The sequence below is a fragment of the Colius striatus genome, chromosome 14, assembly GCF_028858725.1.
Source record: "Colius striatus isolate bColStr4 chromosome 14, bColStr4.1.hap1, whole genome shotgun sequence".
Classification (NCBI taxonomy): domain Eukaryota; kingdom Metazoa; phylum Chordata; class Aves; order Coliiformes; family Coliidae; genus Colius; species Colius striatus.
This window is the reverse complement of record NC_084772.1, coordinates 13629076-13648736: the sequence shown is the minus strand read 5'-3', so window position 1 is coordinate 13648736 and position 19661 is coordinate 13629076. Positions and strand designations below refer to the sequence as shown.

Sequence of the window (19661 nt, the reverse complement as noted above, 5' to 3'; positions counted from 1 at the left end):
TATTTAAAGAGGAAATCTGACGAGCTTAAAAATGCCAAACACCTGAAAGAAACTTGCTGCCTTTACTGCACACAGTATGTCCCGCACCGCAGATTTATAAATCGCAAGGTAGTGCAACAGCAGAAAGTCAATTTAGCTTGAGTTAAGGCTGCCAGTAGTATGCCACTTCACAAAGGGAACCGAGGAGAAGCCAAGCCTCCGGGCGGAGGGGCCCCCGCTGCCATGGCCAGCGCTGTCCGCCTGGTGGCAGCCGCGCCCAGCGCTCGGGCCAGGCGGCTGCGGCCGCGCCCGGCTCCCCCCGCGCCGCCGAGCCCGCTCCGTGCCTCTGAGGCACCGCCGCACATCAGCGGCGGCTTGTGCATCTCAGTACAAGTCAGAGCTCCAGAAAGTTCATTCCGTCCGTTTCGTGCTTTAACGCTGACTCCACAAAAATACTCACACCTTTCCAGAAGCCAGAAAGGCTACAAAACCTGAATTTAGAAAGAAAAAAAAACCACCTCCTATCTCGTTCAGGCAGGAGTTCTGAAGGGCATAAAGGGCAGAGAAATAGCTTTGGGGCAAGGATGTAAGCTCCAGATGTCTCCTTTATTCAAACATCTGTCCAGATCACCCTACTTGGAACATGTTTTCCCGTTTGCCAGAAGGAGTCAAACACTGTCCTCTTCATTTGCCATATGACATTGAAATCTGGTTTTGATGATAAAGATATTTTCCAACCCTTCTTTAGAATACTTTTCCTTCCAAACCAAACTGTAACTACTAACCAGTTTTCTCAAGCAATACTAAATCATTTTTATTTTCAGTCATTCTTATAAAGCAGATGGATTTTGCCTTGACTGAGTATATTTGTGAATGAACACATCTATTACCCGCTAGCCATTATTTGTCTGTTATTTTTATATTACAAGTAGACCACAAAACTTTCCCAAGTAGCCTTACAAACAAACCAGTAAAAAAATTAAAAAGCACCAGGAACCTTTCAGTGGCCACCTAAAAGCTGAAAGTACTCATACAAATCACTTGTCACACAGTTACATGTTAATGGGTTCATGAAAGTCAAAGACTCCTTGCAAGTAATTTAACCCAGTATTTGTAATCAGTAAATTAATCAGTCTTGATCTTCTGTCCTACTATTAGTCCTCTAGATAGATTACTATAACTCTGCTGACCACCAGCTCTGCCATTCTCAGTGTGTAGTATGTTAAGACAGACAGGCTCAGCCTTTGGGACCCAAAACAACACTGTCTGCAGATCCTCAGGATGAACTCCACCTGGTCAGTCACCATGAATAGGAGCAAACATCTATGTCAATTTAAAATGTGTATAAAATTTTACTGGGCTATGATAAAGGTTTACTGCAGAGTAAGTGATTGTGCACACTGACAATCTGCTGTGCCTCCCACAGCCATCTTCAGCAGCTGCTTCTCAGTCCATTGCCTCTCCTGGTCACTCCTTTCTCACTCCTACAGCCAGCTCCAGTCTCGCTCTCTTCCTCTCTCTCTGCACACTGGCATCTGCCATGCCCCCCCTCCCCCCGTTCTGAAAAAAGCCTGATGCTCCTTATTTCCTGTCACCCCAATGCCACATGGCCACACACAAACTGTGCTGATTACACCCACACCAGACAGACTGAGAGCCTCAGCAGAGCCGGCTTCCCATAGGAACTGGCAGAATAACCCAGATGAAACCCACAGATTTCTCTGAGCACCTATTCAACTGATGTTGGCAGCACTGTGAGAGAGGACTTGGCAGCAGTCACCACCTTTCCAATCCCACCTCAGTCACTCCTTAATTACTTTTTTCCCATGCTGCAGACTGAGCTCACCCATCCATGTCATAATCTATTCCCCAAACACCACCTTCTGCTGACCCTCTGTTCTGGCCAGCACAGATCTGGAATGCTGTCATTTCAAGAGGGTGAGGAGTCCCAGCACTCTCACTGCACTTCTTGACCATTACCACAAATCCCCTTGAATGCCTGGTGACTTTGAAAAACTTTGCATAAGAATATGGCCCAAAACAGCTCCTTGACAGGAAGCAAATCTTGCTGGGATGAGGAGAGAGAAGGAAAGAGAAACACAGCAGCCTGGAAATTTGTAGGTCAAAAATAAGAGAGGAAAAATAAAAAGTTTTTTCTCCCTCTGATCCAAAAAGTTGTGTTACATACAAGAGGTAAATCGTAGCAAAGTCTTTGTAAGCAGAGACCAGCCTGAGGGACACACTCCCTAAGTCCTCAGCTGCAGCTGAGCTGCCTCAGTGGGCTCAACTCACACATCTGTTCCCCTGATGCACAACACAGGTTCCATCCAGCCACCATCCATTCCTCCCTCCTCTCAGGGATGCCCTCTTCAACACAGCCAGCAACCAGTGCTCTGTGAGCAGACTCCGTGCTGCCCGCAGGTCCCACCTGCCCACCTTCCTTCTCCTCTGGGAAACCACAGCATGTTTCACCAACGTGTGCAGCTGACAATTGCTGAAGATTTCTTCCTAAAACTGCAATCCTGGCAGACTGCTCAGCAGAAGTGACAATCCGAAGCCTCCACCCAGGTCAGATGGCCCTGTGCCACTTGCAGACAGCCCCACTTGCACAGCGGACACCTGCTCAAAAGGCAGCAAGGGGAAGTTTCATGCACCTCCCCAGACCAGCCTGAGTGGATGTTGGTGAAGCTTCCTTGGTGTACAACTGAGTAGGTGACTTCCTGGTTGAGGAATGACTGAATAGGAGGGAGGATGGATAGAGATTAAACAAGTATGTAACACAACTGAGAAGACTATGATGCTCTCTCTTACTCAGTGGGGTAAGACCCATCCACGCGGACACTGAAACTTCCCATGCTTGAGAATGACATGAGCTCTACAACTGCAGCTAGGTAAGGATCCAGAGCAGTAAAAAACAGAACCATTGTCACCAATGAGGCCTGAACAAGGGTCAGAAACACACAATGGCCACAGCTGGTTGTGCTGCCTTCCAGTACTCAACAAGAACCGACAGCAGAAGCAGAAGGCAAGGCTAGCAGGGATCCATGGAGAAAGTCAACCGTGCAAAAGAGCTGGCACCAAGGAACACACCTAGAAAGCTAGTGGAGGGCTATATGCAGGGCAGTCCAAAATACCAGGCAGGAGAGCTATGTCTCATGCAGATAAAAAATCCCCATCTCATTCTGTTGATTTGGCAGTGACCACTTGCCACCTGACTGAATGATCATGAATAGACTCAGATCTGTCTCTCAGTCCCTGCATGGATCTGGCAAAACTTCTCGTCAGGCAGAGTGATCACTTTGAGTGCATGAGTCATAAAAAAGTGTTAGAACATAGCCAGTCTCCTCTTTTTCCTTTACTAAAAGAGCTTTGAGGTAGCTAGAAAAATGAAGCTATTTTCTTCAATCCTACTAAAACAATCTCCACAAATAATTCCTTCATATAAATAGATGATTAAGCATCACCCTAATCAGAATTGGGTTTCTTGGATTTTGTCACAATATCTGGATTTCTTTGGATGTTGATGCAAGTTATTTGCAAGCAGACAAGATAGTCTATGGGCATAGCTGTGTATAATCCAATTGTTGTCACATATATATGAGTGAACTGGAAGCACCACATGGCCTTCCAAGAGAAGGATTACCTGGCAGAACGTTGAATGGTCACTAAACAGACCTATGTCAAGAAGGCTGCCTTCAGTATAGTCATATTTCAGAAGGAAATTTGTGACTTATAAACAATATGCACTAATAAAGCCTGTTTGCAAGAGCGGAACTCTGGGCTGGTATCCTAGCTGCTACATAGGCTTCCCTTTCCATCTCAGGTACGTCACGTAGGCCCAGAGTTTTGCTTTTCCACATCAAGCATTCAAAATGCAAGACCCTTCTGAAAGGTTATCTGGACATTGTCTTGCCCTTCATATGCCATAGCAACCATATATACAGAGTTATCCACACCATTACATGGATTAGTTAATATGCATAAAAGCCTTCTGAATAACTAACAGTCTCTAATGCTTAGGCATTTTAAGGATGAAAGCTTTAGCACTAGTCATTATTTTACAGCACACTTCCCAGCACAAGAGATTTTTGTGAAAGATCTATGAAGATTTACAATTAAAACACTCTTCCCTGCACTTATTTGCAGCTCTGCATGATGTATGGAGTATTAGTCCCATTGCAATTAGACAACCTGTAGCATAAGGCAAGAGTTGAATCTGCATATCATAGGTCATTGTGAGCAAGAGTGATGGGTAACACAGTTCATATGAGGAAGCATTACAGCAAGGTAGGTAATCATCTGGAAGTTAAAATTACCATGTTAGTAATTTAAAATTTGTGGGATAGTCACAGAGTATTTATTGCATGAAGAAAACACTGGTGAGAAATGAAGCACAGACTTTCTTTTTATGAGATGCGAAATGTATGAGCAACATACCTCATGTGGCTCATATGGGAGAGAAAAAAACTTCTGTTTAGTCAAGGGAGTCAAGTTTCAACACCTTTTCATGACTTCAATTCTGCCATTAAGAAATATGTTTATTTTTGTCATTCATACTGCTTACATCAGACCTTTATTGCATCTGCCCAAATTATCCCATTTTAGACTACAACAAATAACACTCAGCTGTTTCTCTTGCATAGCTCTGAGACTGATTTTTTTTTTTTTTACTTCTATTCCTCTCTTATGTTTTTATTCACAGGGTTCAGAGACCCTCTGGTTCAAATGCTTTAGAGCACAGGAAAGAAGTCATGGAAAAACACTCACTTCTAGTCAGTATTTCCTTTGACCATGGAAAGCTCATCCCAGAACAGTTCTGAAGACTCCAAAGTTCAGCTGAACAGTTGGACAAGCTTTCATTTCTATGAGAGTAGCTGTTTGGGCTACAATCCAAGGTATCAGCCTTGGAAGCATTCACATGTAGAAATTAAACTTAAGAGCTGACACATGGCTAAACTGCACTCCAATCATAGAGAACAAAATGTAACATGTACAACCAAAACTCTACACTGTATGTGCTTAAGCAGTGTATTTTATTTTGATGCTTCTAAAAGGTGTCTAGAATTGCATCACTATAAACAGGATCTACTTCTAGTTGTCATTGAAGTGATAGGAGGTGGGGCTGCATAAGCTATTAAAAAGAATCACTATGCCATGCCCCTAATGCACATTAACACAGGCACTGCTTACACAGTACTCATCTCAGAAACTTGCAGGCAGTATTAAAGAGGAAACTCTCAAAATTTGCTTCGTTGCTAGGAAAGGAAAGGCCTTCACATATCAGCATTCATAGGAAGCCCAGTAATCAGCAAAGTTTAGTTCAAAATTGCTACATACTTTAGTTTAAGGCTCTGGGCTTATAGTTAGCAAAAACCCTGAATAAAAGTTACACCTTATTCATTTATTTATTATTGGGACTCTGAAACATCTGTATTAATCCCAAAGGAGATGGGAGAGACTGAACTCCAGGGTAGATAGGCTGATAGCACCAAGATCCTGAAGGAAAACTTAACAGTACATCATGGATTCTCAGAAGCAGCACAAAATGCTAAGCATCTTTAGTGGCCTAGAAAAATATCCTTGCATTCACACAATGGGTATAAGGGTATTTTTCATGTGCTGCCTTTAGAAGCTAAACTCTTCCTGAGACTTCCTTGCTTTCCGAAAAAAGGCAGGACATCCATGAAGCGGCTGCCCGCCTGAGTCATTGTTAAGCACCTAGAGTGTGCAGAAATTGAAGTTTACTGAATCTCTTTCTTCTTTGCACTGCAATGAACTAGTAATCTTCTCTAGGTCCCTTATTTTGAATGCAGATCCAAACTTCTGCTCACCCACATGCACTAATGCATGTTCAGTGGCTGTTGGATTCTCTTAACCTTGAGAGACTTTCCAGTAATGCATATGGAGAGAAAGAGACTGGTGCTTATTACGTTCCTCCTCAAGCAAAGGAGATGAAATAGGAATCAGACTGTAACTGTTAGTCCATTGCGGTTTTCCTGCTCCTTTCTGAGTGCTGCACAACTACTTAATCATGCAGAGATAAGGCTCTTACTGAAGCCAAATGCTGTGATTTCACTATACCCACATGCTCAGCTGCCCATTTTCCCATAGGCAGGACAGTCTATGAAGACTCAACATTGTCCACAGGATTCTGGAATGTATATACTGCTCTAAGTGCATCTGCTCCAAACAAGGCTCCACTATTATGTCAGCAGTTTCACATTATAAGCTTTGGACAAATGTTAAATCACAGCATGGTATATTGCAAGCACCAAATAAAGATCTGAAAGCTGGGTTATAGGACCCTGAAGATATCTTTATCACAGAAATGCTGGTGGATGCTTAATTACAGTGATACTACTATATGCTGCTCTGCTAGGCAAGCTATTTAAGTCCTTTCAATAATGCTTTGCCGTAATGGGAACAGTTCAAGCTGCAATAGCAGGTTTGCAACAGAGAAAACATTATAGCGGTTGATCTTGTTCCTTCCAATGCACTCATTTTAATAGGGTTTATTTCTGCTGCTCCACCTATCAGTTGTTCTTATCTCTAGAGAGCATAACTGCCTTTTTTCTGCCATTTCCAGTTACAATTTTCAGATTCAGCTTAGAGGAGCTTCACTCAATCTAAAATAAGCATATCTTTTCCACATATCTCATTTATTTGAGGAAACTGAAGGATTCTTACTGAACGCTGAGCATGTAATTGCATTGCACCCAAGTAACTCTTTTCTGCTAGGTAATGAAGAGCTGCAACACATAACCTACTAAGCAGCCTAAGGAAATGCAATACCCTCTAGATATTTCTACAGCAGTAGTCAAAGGAAAGACTAAGACAGTATGAGTGGGGGTCACCTAGAGAAGCAATTTTCCCAGCCCTGACATGAGACAGTGGGAATTGAAAAAAAGATTTAAAGGAATCTCCTCTTAGAACACAGTTTGGACTTGCTCAGCTTCATATTTGTTTTCCCTTTATCCTACTTTCCCACACTGGGAACTGTTCCCTCCATTCATGCTCCTACACACATTTCTCTTCCCTTACACTCCCACGTTTTCCAAACAAGACCCCAAACCCTTCTTCTTGTGACACCTTTACCCACTCAAACAATTTTCTCACCCACACATCCTCACATCTTTACAAATAATACTATGAGGTTCCTACCTAAATGCATAAAATCCCACCTGCCTCATCTTTCTACAAGTCTACTTCATCTCACCTAACTCAAGAAAGACACGCTTTCTACAGCTGAAGTCAAGGCCACAGAGCCTATAGGGAAATCAAGACCACTTTGTCTACATAAAATTCACAAATGCCAGTGACAGCAGTACCTGCTGTACAAGAACAGAGCACCATAGAACAAATTTGACCTGCAATGAGCAGATCTATTCAGTGTCAATCAGCTTCAAGGTTCAGATTGGGTCATCTTCAATGGCAAGACATGATCTAAGCCAATTTGTATACAAACATTAGTATCAACTGTCTGACATTTATTCTCAGTCTCCAATACTTTGTTTAAACATTAAGACATTTTTCTTAATCCCATCTCTAACTATAGCTTCCATAGGATTCTGATTTTTCTTACGAGTAATCCTGGTTTTCATGCAATAGCCTAATGATCTATCTAAAAAATGTAGATTATTTGCTCAATTAATTGCTTATTTTTAAATAAAGGATTTTAATACATAGGTAATGATCATATACCTATATTTCTCTAAGGAATAAATGCAGGTAGATTGCTTGCATTTTTCTTAGCAAAATTCAGTGAAAACACATTATTCATATGACAGCTTTACATCATCTTGTCTCTTGTTACCTCAGTTTTTTTGCATTAGCAATTAATTCCAATCAATGGCAGGAAGATAATTTTCATAAACTGGTCACTTTGAAAAGAATTTCTGAATTAATTAACTGGGCTTGGCTCTCTTTATGTAACAAAACCTGAAATACTACTTGTCAGACATAGAGGCATTCTTTTACTGTACCTTGTACGACGTACTAAAGTCACATGCAAGCCCACATTAATAATGGCAGTGACACGGTCAGTTTCCCTGGGCTTCCCTATTTCTCATACCCATTGCATCCATGCTGAGTACAAGACTATCTAGGAAAGCACCATGCAGTTCCCAAATCCAAGTTCACGTTCAGGCTGCCTAAGAGCTATTTCAGGATAGACTGTAAATAACTTTCTTCACGGCAACATTAATCCATTTCCATCAATAAAAGGACTGCTCTTCTTTACTCTTCCTCATCTTAGAGCTCCTGCCCCACAGGCTTACATCTGCTGTGATTTAAATACAACCAGATATTGGTTTCTAGTAAGTCTAAGATCTACATCAAATCCCTCACATGGGGCAACTGAAGGGAAAAGAAAAAGAGAATGGACAAAAAACCCTAAGTGGGTGGGACACGTTCTCATTTCGTTGTCAGTTCACATTGTCAGAAACAAAATTATTTTGAAAGTAATAGAAGATCAGTGTAATAACATTGTCCTCAGCATGGCTTTGAAATCCATTTACAGGAGCCCCATTGGTAAAGCATATACATAATTACAACTCAAGCTGTATTTAGCTGCAGACTAAGCACCATCATGAGGCAGTGTGTTAAATAATGCATTTCCTCAGTGCTTTTTGGTGAATATGGGATTGTTTCATAGATTAAATTTATTGTTTTGATAATACATTCTAGTAGCTTCACAGCCAATGTGCAGACACTTTTTGAAGATATCAGTGAAGCAGGAAGTATCTGCACCTGAGAAGCAATCACCGATACATAAAAATTTCACCATGTTTTGGCTGCAATCTCCCTGTTTCACCTGGGACTTAAAGTAAACCCCAAAGCATTAGCACTGTTCAGGGAAACAAAGGCCTCAATGCTTCATCAGCACCACAACTCTCTTCATACCTTTCATCTTTCTCAGAGACAGCCTTTATATTCACAGATATTTTTTCATTTTGACTTGAATATCAAGCCTCATCACTGAATTTTTTATCAGTGTTTTCCATGCCAGATGCACATGTGTGTCAGCTGGCACTGGCTTTCATGTTGCCAAAATAACAGTAAATCAACAAAAGGCAGCAGCTAGAATCATGATACTAGCTATTTTCTGAACAGTTATCATGGGAATATCTTTGTCAATTTAATCTGACATTTCAGAGCAGAGCAGAGACTTGTTCTTCCACTTTAAAATGTGATCACTGGAAATTGGCTAAATTGACATTGCACTCTGTATTTACTCTTTCTCTGTTATTAATGTTTGTTGTGTTTACAAGACAAGAAATGCATTTTCCTTGTCAGGGCAGCAAATGCATCTGGAACTTCAAAATTCACATGTTCTCTTTCCTTCTTAAAACCATGAAACTTTACAACCACTCTTTCTGGTGGTACAATCCACTACAATTGCTGCATAGTGATTGTCTCAAAATCTGACAGCACAGACCATACAGAATCAGTATTTTATATATATATTTCAAAAATAAATAAAACTTTTCAGTTGTAAGATTTAATAGCAATTTTGTTTTGGTCTTGATTCTAGTACTAAAAGCAATGTGTTACCTTTATTTCAGCCAGAGATGTTACTTAGGAGACTGACAAACAATTAGTTTATTACATAGAATATACCAAAGTCTACCACTGTGTAACTAACTTCTTCTGAACACAACAGGATTTACCTGTTCTTGGGCACCACCTAAACTAGATGTTCATTCACCAGACAGTGGCAGTTGCAGCTAAAACACAGCAGATGGCACCGAAATCGGTTTTCTATTGACATGACTGGTGTCCATTTCCCCTAAACAGTGCCACAGCATGTTACAAGCCCAACTTCAAAGGTGAGATGAACCTGGGACACGGACACAAAGGGATAACCAACATACAATACATAGATGAACATACTAGCTTAATTTTTGGAACCTAATTTGGCAAAATGCAGTAGTTCTTGGTGTGTCACTGTACAAACCCTTACAGTTACTTGGGTCATATCAACAAGCCAAGTGTCCTAGAATAAGCAAAGCTCAACCTTCTCAATATATTCAAAAGCCTGAATAATTTTGTGTTGGGTTTTTTTTTAATAAACACCTAGCTGTCGGATTAATTCACAGTGTCCCACATAGTACCTAGAAGATGATAGCATAGGTTGAGTTCTTTTCCTGTGTAATGATGGTTTGAGCAAAGGCAATATACTCTTAGAAATAATAAAACAGGCTCAAGTGGGATTTTGGCACAGGTAGGGAACACTGTGAGGTAGTTTCAGATTAGCTTGGAAACCAGCAGTTCATACTGTGATTTTATTTAGTTTTGTGCCCTCTATATGCTCATATTTGTAAACACAGGTAACCACCATGGAAAAGACTACGATGCTGACTGGGGATGCTGACTGAAGGCATCACTCACAAGCTTGTACTGAGCTGTGCAGCTGCAGCTGCCACCAGAACACATAGTCCGGGAAAACCTGGGGAAATGCCAGGGGAGGCAATTGGGAGGAAAAACAAAAGGGACAGAATTTCTGTTCACATCCTTCACATCTTGATTTTTTGTTCTCCCAAGACAACTGGCCTTACCCTCCCACAATTGAAGGCCATTTAGATATTTGATAGTTAAAATAGTGGTAGTGAAAAAAATTAAAAAGGAAGGATATAGGATTTGCCCTGATTACTTTTCCTCACAGTCAAGTTTCAAGTGTTGGGAAGAGATCCAGGTAAGACATTGGAATCAAATTCATGGAACAGAACAGAAATGCATGAGTAAATGCCATGTTACTGATGCCTTACACTCCTAGTCATGTCAATGCTGGATCATACTCCTGTTTCTGATGCTGGATCATCTGAAAGGAAAAATACGGGCATCTGGGGCAACAGCTTTTTCTCCCTAGTGCAGTTGCTTACATAGTTGTGTGGCAGATCTGAAAAGCTAACTGCTGGATCATACAGAAAGGCAAAGATTTCTGCAACCAAAAATTCCAGAAATGAAGTAATCTTTTAACAAATCAGAACAAGCCTGAATTCTGAAGCCTGTTATGGTAAACTGAATATTTAATTTGCAGTATTTAGCAGTTGTTCATCTTGAGACACTTTGTAGACCTGCACTTCATTGGCACCTGGTTTTTTGTTAGACCTCTGAAACAAAGTAGGATTGAAGCTAATAGACATGAATCTGCATGCTGTGTTCATGTGTACTTTTTTGTGACAGTTATTTACTGATAAGAACTTTCAACAACCTGAATAAAGGAGTCCCTAAAGCACTAACCCATTCCAGATAATAAAGTATGAAGCATATACAAAAATAAATTTTCAAGCCAACATCAAAACAAGAAAAAAACCCTCACAATAAAGTCTAATTGCCTTTTGCTGTCTTTGGTCTCTGTTTGACAGTCTGTACATTTTCAGTCAAGCTTGGAGCAAATTTGGATTACTAACAAAGCCATGCTCATCTGTGCAGCTTGCAACGTAAAGTTATGAGAATAAGAGTAGCAGAGGCACACCTCAGGTGTATGTGTTCATACTGTTTTATCTTTTCTATTGGGCTTTTGATAAAAAGTCAAATGTCCTGGAACACAAAAGCATCTTTTGCGATTACAAGTCACTAACTCAAACTGCATGTGGCTTCCTTCCCTTTCAATTCCTTTCTGTTTTCTTCTTAATCATAATTTCCCTCTTCGGGCAGACGCAGTTGCACTGGCTTTTTCCTCACCTATGTCCTAGGTTGGTCATTCACAAGTGCCCCTTTATAATTTTACCCACAATTCTGAGAATATCTTGTTTTGTCGAAAGGATACACAAAGCCTGACTAGAAATTGATGCAGCTGATCTCTTAAATATGGTCTCACCCAACAATTTTTCAAGTGTTGCAGCAACCCGGGTCATCTGATTTCTTTTTGCTATCTCTTTACTAGCTCATGCCATATTGCTGTTTGCTCTTTCCACTGCATTAAACATCACATCCAAGCTGTCAGAGACAACTTTTATCCTAAACCCAGCACAAGCTTTTTGCACTGTAAAACCTTCAAGGTCTATTCCTCTTTCTTTGCTTCACTCTGTTCCTTTTGTCCCCAAGTCCACCTTACATTTCACTGCAAATGAACTGCCTAAGCCACATAACTGCCCTGGTTTCCCTCCTCTCCAAATAATTTATCGCTGTGTTTTTCTTTCCTAGCAGGTGAACTTCTCTGCTCTTGAGGTTTTAAATAAATTGCCAGTTTGCTTATCCTGCTGCACATTTATTTCTACAGGTTAGACCTATTAAACAAGAAAATATGTTACATCCTTACTTTCACCATTAACAGTTTATGACAAAATAAGTCTCACTTCATAAGTGGTGTCAGTCTGTCAAGACACAGGGAGAAACACAACCTGGAGGTTGCTGATATATTTTTTTTATCCCTTTCATATAAAATCTGGCTGCATTTGAATCATCTTCTGGTGCAAGTTCTTTTCTGTCACTGGTTTCTGCTTCTCACAGCAATTCCTCTCAGGCAGGAGCCTCACCATTACATAAGACTGAGCATTACTTTCAGGGCCTTATTTTAGCCTCCCTTTTGCTTGCACAATGCCAGCGAAACCGGGTTTGAGTTGCACAAGGGTTTCATGAGGCTGATGGTACATCCCCAAGCATTTAGCTCTCCAATCTGCATCTCCTCCTTACTATTGTAAAAAACATTCACAATTCCAGTGAGGAATTTTGTGCCTTGCATATTTCTAATTTTTTTTACTGTCTTCCAGAGGTCCTTCACACACTTCATAAATAAAATAGTAATAAAATGAAGGGATACTAATTTGTGTATTCATTGGTAAAACACAAAAGACAATAAATTACAGGGTTTGTACTCAGCCAAGGTCTACTAATTATTTCTTGCTAGTCCACAACAGTTTTGGGGAAATAAACTTTGGGTCACATATTTATTTGTCTTTTGGTGCCATACCGGCCTTTCTTCACTTGTACTTTTGTTTTAGGTTAATGAACACATTGTTAGATTCACATGCTTTGCCTACACTAATAATATGGTAGGATATATCTTCTTTCCCCAAGAGATCTCTATCAAAAGCCTCTTCTAAAAAGATCACCAAAAGTAAATGATAACTGGTAATATCTGTAAAAAATAAGAAACAAATCACAAAACTCCTAAACTCCACAAGGGTTACATCGACCAACAATCTTTTAAGCAGTCACAAAACTGGGGGGTAGTAAGAAGCTTTCTTTCATTTCATTTCTCTTTTCTCCTGTCCTATGACGTGAGGCACACAAGCACAGCTCTGCACCTTAGCCAAGTTCTGCCTCTACAGGTTGTGGCCTCTGCATCACAGAACGAGCTTCAGGTACGATCCCCTCTGAGACTGCAGCTACCCCCCACCTCAGGAAGAGTTATCAGTGTTTTATGAGACTACAAGTGGATCTGATCATCCAAGTGCAGGATTTTTAGCACTGTAACACATGTGTCAAAGAGCAGACCTACAACATATAAAATGTTTTGTAATATTCTGACATGCAGAACTACTATTATTACAGGTGGTTGTGGTATTACCTAATTTTAAATGCTGTATATGATATAATTCAGTATTTCTTTTCATGTATTTGTGTATATTTATAGTTATGTATCTCCCAGGACACATTATTATTTGCTAGTAATCCATTAGATATCATCAATTCCAAAAGTACCGTTAGAACTTACAATAAACTCATACAAGGAGTCATGGAAATGAACACTGAGGCTCTGCTATCAGATGTTTCGAGGTCCTTGAAAGGTCAACACAAAATAAACTGCATAATTAACTATAAATTTAATTAAGGAGTTGCAGAATGAGAGGGAAAAGAACACTGAGATCAAATTTTCCATTCTACATCCTTAAACATTAACTTAATTGTCATCAGGAAATTTGAAATCACAGACAGACAAAGGAAATATTGTTTGCTTTTCAGTAACAATCTTGGACCCAATTATTTCCTAGTGCATACACATGTTTTCAAAAAAAAATACATGTGCATAAGGCAAGGACAGCACGATTCACTGTCTTCCTCAAAAGTCTGCAAGCAGGTGAATAAATAAGAAACTAAATCTGGTCCCATTCCAAAGCCTTAGACCATTTTTTGCTCCATAGAAAAAGGCGGTTGGCAGCTTTAAAAATCAGAAAAATAGCCTCTGATAATTTGGGCACAACATAAAACTTCAACAGAACACTTTCTTGACATGGCAACTATAGAAGCAGAATGAAGAGTCTTTTTGTTCTAGATCTCATTTCTTTACGTTGCACATAAAAGAACAAGACTTCTGCCTTTGGGCCTCAGTACTGCTGTAAAATATTTTTATTGATGTTTCATCTGTATTAATAACTTAAAATTCATTTTCCTCTTGGCAGATTTTGTGTCTAAAGAACTAAATCACTTAATTGAAATCTCCAGAAAATGTTTTTTCAAAATAAATTTACCAAAATGCTCGTTGAAAAATGTTATATTCTAAAAGAGCTTTTAGCACAGAGGAATTTCCTTTTGTTAGTAAGTACACAGTATGTCAAAACTAAGAGTCTTGCTGGGAACTCTTTGCTTTCCAAAACTCTACAGAGGGGGCTCAGGTTATCTAAGTAGGTTCCAATACAAACACCATATATTTCTCCTGTGAGAATAAGAACCTGAACCTGAGTAAACAAACAAACAAACAAATCACTCTTCTTGTGTGATGTGTAAGAAGCAGCATCTGGCTTCCTACCTGCCTTCTACTGAAGTAATTATTCCCCTCAGTTCAGCACTTGAGAGGTCACATCTACAGCATCAGGGGCACCTTTAGGCTCCCCAGTACGAGAGAGATGGAGATATTGGGCATAATGGCGTATGTCCAGGGGACGGTAACCAAGATTATTAGGGGACTGCAGTGTCTCTGTGTAAGGACAGACTGAACATACTGGATTTTTTAACCTGGAGAAGGCCTGAAGGGATCTCATTGCTCCTTCAGCTACACATAAGGAGGATATAGAAAAGATGGAGACGGGCTATCTCTAGGAGTAGAGTAAGAAGCAATAGATCCATGTTACAATACAGACAATGGAGGTTAGGTGTGAGGGGGGAAAAAGTCACTGTAAGGATAGTTATCGTGGGAATAGGGACCAGAGAAAGTTGAGTCTCCCTTGGAGATATCCTTGACTCAACTGTAGAAGTGAGTCTCTGGACAATGTCCTCAAACTGGATCTGCTTGTAGCCAGAGGATGAACCAAGTTGACCTCCAGAAGCCCTTTTCAACCTATGCTGTTCCACAGCTCTGTGAGATCAGTGGGAAAGGTCTTTGAATGATGGGAGCAAGGACAGCAAAAAACAATTAGTTCACAAATTTATGCCTACAAATACCAAGTTAGTACTGCTGCTCCATTCTTTAATGGGAAATGATCTTAAATATATCTGAAAATCACTTTCAAAATGTTGAGGCTTTTCACAAAACTTAAGTTGAAAATAAAAGTTGGGCATTAAGACTTTCCATGCAAAAATTACTCTCTTTTTTCATATTTTAAACAAATTTTTGAGAAAGCAGAAGGAACATCTGGGTGTTTTTCAAAATAGAGTAATTTGAAAACTTTTGCTTCAAAGGATTCTTTTTATTACATTTCAGATCACAGTGAGTTGTGAAAGCATGAGGTGCTTCCTACCAAATTACAGTCCCCCTTTTCATGACCTCTTTCACTTCAGCAACAAGCACAGATTAATACAGCCAGGTCCACCACGCAGTGGAAACTCCCAGCAAGGTACTACCTTAGCCCAGGGCTTGGTGTAATCAGCTTGCCCAGAAACGGCAGAGCTCTGGGGATGCCCAGCACTTCTGGCACTGCTGGTCTAGCACAGGTGCAGGGCTAGCTGCGCTGGCAAAAGGCCTGGCCAAGTAACCTGAAGGCAAATAGATCTGCATACATTTGGTGGTGAGACTTCTACAGCAGCCAGCACTGATAAAATCTCACTGCTACTAGATCAATGTTATTACCACCGACGAGGAGCCGACTTTTCTACACAGAAAAGACTTTCCTGTTCCCATAAACAACGACTAATCAGTTTTGCTCATCCTGAGGCATTTTATCTAAGACTAATTGTATAATTCAACTGACATTTATTTCATTATCACCTTTTCCAGTAAAAAAAAAAAGATGCGATGAACAGTATCCCCCAAACATCTCATTACTAACACATAACAATTCTAAGTCAAAAAGAGATTTCATTATAGCAATGAGATTTATTTTGCCTTACAGAAATTGGCTGTCACAAAAAGTCCATGCGGGGAGCACAGCAGCTGAGCTCCAAGAATCTCAAATGAAACCACAGGAGATGGCAAGCTGAGTTGAGGAGGTCTGTCACTTCAGCAGACTGAACCAACGGTACAGTTTTATAATGAAGTCCCTGGATTGAAGAAAATGTAAAATCATCCAAGAATAAAATTACCTGTCTTCAGCAAGGGTTCCTCACTGATTTTCCCTTATCAGTAAATTGGGAAATACCCACTGAGAATGGCAACTTCATACAGCTTCATCCATACGGAATGCTATTCTGAACCTTACCTAAACATACTTGAGTTCCCAGTCAGTACCACTCCCTATTTCTAAAGGCTAAGGAAAAAACTTCCTTGAGAAAGTGACAGTCTTCTTACACGGGACAAAGTGACAGGATTCAGGCTGGACACGCTGAGAGAGACATTGCTTCCATCCTTGTTTTGTGATGTTATGAGAAAGACAAGCTAACTCAAAGTAAACAGATGAGCACAGAAATTCTCAGTATTTTCTACCTTTGTTCCAGTCCTCCCAAAAACTGTCCAAAAGCAAACTCCTGTGTAATAAATCATTTATTGTGGAAAATTGTCATGATTACAAATCTATTTTATCAAAAGAGCAGGTGCAACAAAAAGAAACATATATATCAGTGTTAGCTAACTGTAGTATCACCCTGACACAGCACATTGCAGCTGAGGTACTGCACCAAGCGTGCAAATGAGAGCCTGGTCTGAATTCTGCAACACATTCCGGTTTCATTGAGGTGCACAACTGAATGGGAAAAACAGGAATCCCTATAAAATTGATCAATACTCAAGATAAAAGTGTAAAAAAACAGTCCCATCTCCACATGCATGTGATGCAGATTTTGAAATTAGTGTGGTAAGCAAAATCTACAACGTTTAAGGAGCTTCGAGTATGCTGAGTACCAGTAAGTACCAAGAAAATTATTGTTGACTGTGATGACGTTGCTGCAGGCTTTGATGGATCACATGTTGTATACACTGTGTTGTCTGACCCAGAAACAAATGCTGTCTCAAAAGTAGCTGTAACTCCTACCAAAGTTAAAGGACAAGACTGTCGCAGAAAGGGGTTGAAATCCGGGCTGAGATAAACAGTAAGCAGTTTCCCTGCATTCAAAGTCTAATGGCCCTGTATTTTCCACTGTTTGCCAGCTTATGTAATTGTTTAAGCATACATTTATCAGTTAAAGACAAGGCACTATCAGGATTAAAGTTACTACTGATCCTATGGCTAAATCTAAGGTGGCCCTTGGGAAAGATGCCATCACCAAAATTTGCAGAAGCAGTAAACATTGGAAATTCAAGTGGAGAAAATACATCCTCAAATACAGCGTTACATGCATACAGGACTCTTCCCATAGAGAATGACGCTGAGGGGGCACATCCAAAAAAAATCAACACTGAGAAAATCAGCTTTTCCAAGTCCTATATAGAGTCACACCTTCACGCCATAAAATAACAAAGGGCTCTACAGTGAAGTCACATAACTTAAATTTATTGAAATGATAGACAAGAAATCTTTCATGGAGTCAAATGTTCTGAGGGGTTTGAAGAAGTTAAGCACAAGACAACTTTTGCAGCATCATTCTGAGAGATATTAGGGTAGAGATGTGTTAATGAAGAACCAAGGTACTTGAGTTCTAGATAAAAGCACAGGTATCGCTGAGGCATACAAAATATGCTCATAAATCTCCAGTAATCCTTCTTTTCAGCTTGCTTAAGGGTTGCCTGGATTTGAAAATAAAAGAAGGTGGGGGGGAGAAGGTGATCAATGACAGCAGGAAGCTTTTTACAGAAAGACATTGAGTTCACAAGCTTTACATCCACTCCAAACTTCATTACAACTCTGAATCCATCACTACTGAACCAAAGAGAAACTGAACAGCCTAAATATTGACAGTAAAGTTGTTCCAATGTGAGAAAACTTGCTCTCCAAACTACAAAGCCACCCAGACAAAATGAAGTAAAGGCGGCGGGGACCACTCTGCAAGTGCCTGCAGGGCTAATGCATGCACGGGAGAAAGAAACTGCCAATACAAATTAGGTTCATAAAAAAAATCCAAAATATTGACAGGACACGTCAAAAAAGGCCTTTTTTGTTCCACTCTTTACCTAAGTTGCTTTTTTTAGAGGCAAACAAGCAATTATGAAAGCTCATATGCTTTAGCACCCGGTTTTCTCTCCCTCTCTAGCGCTACAGCATTTATAGTTGACGACGAGAAACGTTTCCACGATCCCTGGAAATCAGTAGATCTTACAACTGTAAAGTGGCTTTAGCTGTTACTTGGACTACATTCTTCCCCTGGCCCCCATCCAGCCTCTGCGAATTATTTCCTCTGCACTGCCCGGATAATCCCGTCCATCCCCGCGGGTTTATTCCCAGTCAGTCCCCTCCCTTTGAGCCGAAGTGCTGGGCTGGACTCGGCTTTCAAGAGCCGTTATCCGCCTACAGGTCCTTATCCGAGCAGCAAATCCCCGCAGCATCCCTAATACTTCCCTTCCCCTTCCTGAGGGACCGCAGAAGGGAGGGGAAGGAGCGCGGCCGGGGTTGCTCCAGGCCCCAGCAGCTCAGGTGACCCCCGGGACGAGTCGAGCCCCCACGTATGCACAGCCCCGAGCACCTCCCGAGCGACCCGGCCCGCCGTGCGGCCTGCGCCGGCCCCGCCGCCTTCGCGTCCCGCTCCCGGGGCCCCCGCTTCCCTCCGGCCGACCCACCGCCCGCCCCGCGCCGGGCTGCCCCGGCTACGTCCGGCCCTCCCCGCCGCGGCTGGGGGCAGGGCCGGGGAGGGGGAGCCCCGGCCGGCCCCCGCGGGGCGGAGGTCACCCGCCTGCTCCCGCCCTCCGCCCATGGGCGCCGGCCCCGTCCAGCCGCCGCTCGGGCCCCGCACGCAGGAGGAGGCGGCGGGGCGCGTCTCCCGGCGGCGGCTGCGCCCGCCTCGCCGCCCGCCGCTGCCCGCCAGCCGGGGAGCCGCGGCGGAGGCGCATGGAGACAGCGGCCGCCGCTGCCTGCTGGGGTAAGGCGCGCTGGGGCGGCGGGGGCCCGGCGGGGCGGGCGGCGTGCCGCGGCGCGGGAAGGGTTTCCGCGGAAACTTTACGTTACTCGGGCACCCCCTCCCACAAAAGCAGCAGCCGCCTCCCCGCCGGGCTGCGCCCCCAGCGCGGGGCTGAGCGGGGCGCGGCAAGAAACCCGCAGCGGCGAGGTGCCGGGCTGGGGGCAGAGCCGGGACCAGCACCGCGGCACGGGGGACAGCGTGCTCCAGCTGCCTGTCAGTGCCGCCTGGGCAAACCCCGCACGAATGCTGTATTGCATCCGATAGATGAGCAGGAGCTCGTATTTTATATGCATCTGCAGAAGCAAACAAGCCTATCTTGTAAGAAATCTAAACAATTTGTTATTTAGGACACGTTTTACTCGTGTGCATTTTGTTGCCTG

General features: G+C 42.0%; 1 protein-coding gene across 2 annotated transcripts in view; it reads left to right on the top strand.

Annotated features, from left to right (window-relative positions):
* Positions 1 to 19208: 19208 nt before the first annotated feature.
* BEAN1 (brain expressed associated with NEDD4 1) overlaps positions 19209 to 19661 on the top strand; it is a 49810-nt gene continuing 49357 nt past the window's right edge. The window contains exon 1 of one of the 2 annotated variants that reach the window (XM_062007910.1): positions 19209 to 19242. In XM_062007910.1, coding sequence (XP_061863894.1) covers positions 19212 to 19242 — 31 coding nt within the window. In that variant the 5' untranslated portion in view covers positions 19209 to 19211. Of the gene's footprint in view, positions 19243 to 19554; positions 19600 to 19661 lie in introns of those variants that run through there. The other variant, XM_062007911.1, reaches the window with a different exon arrangement.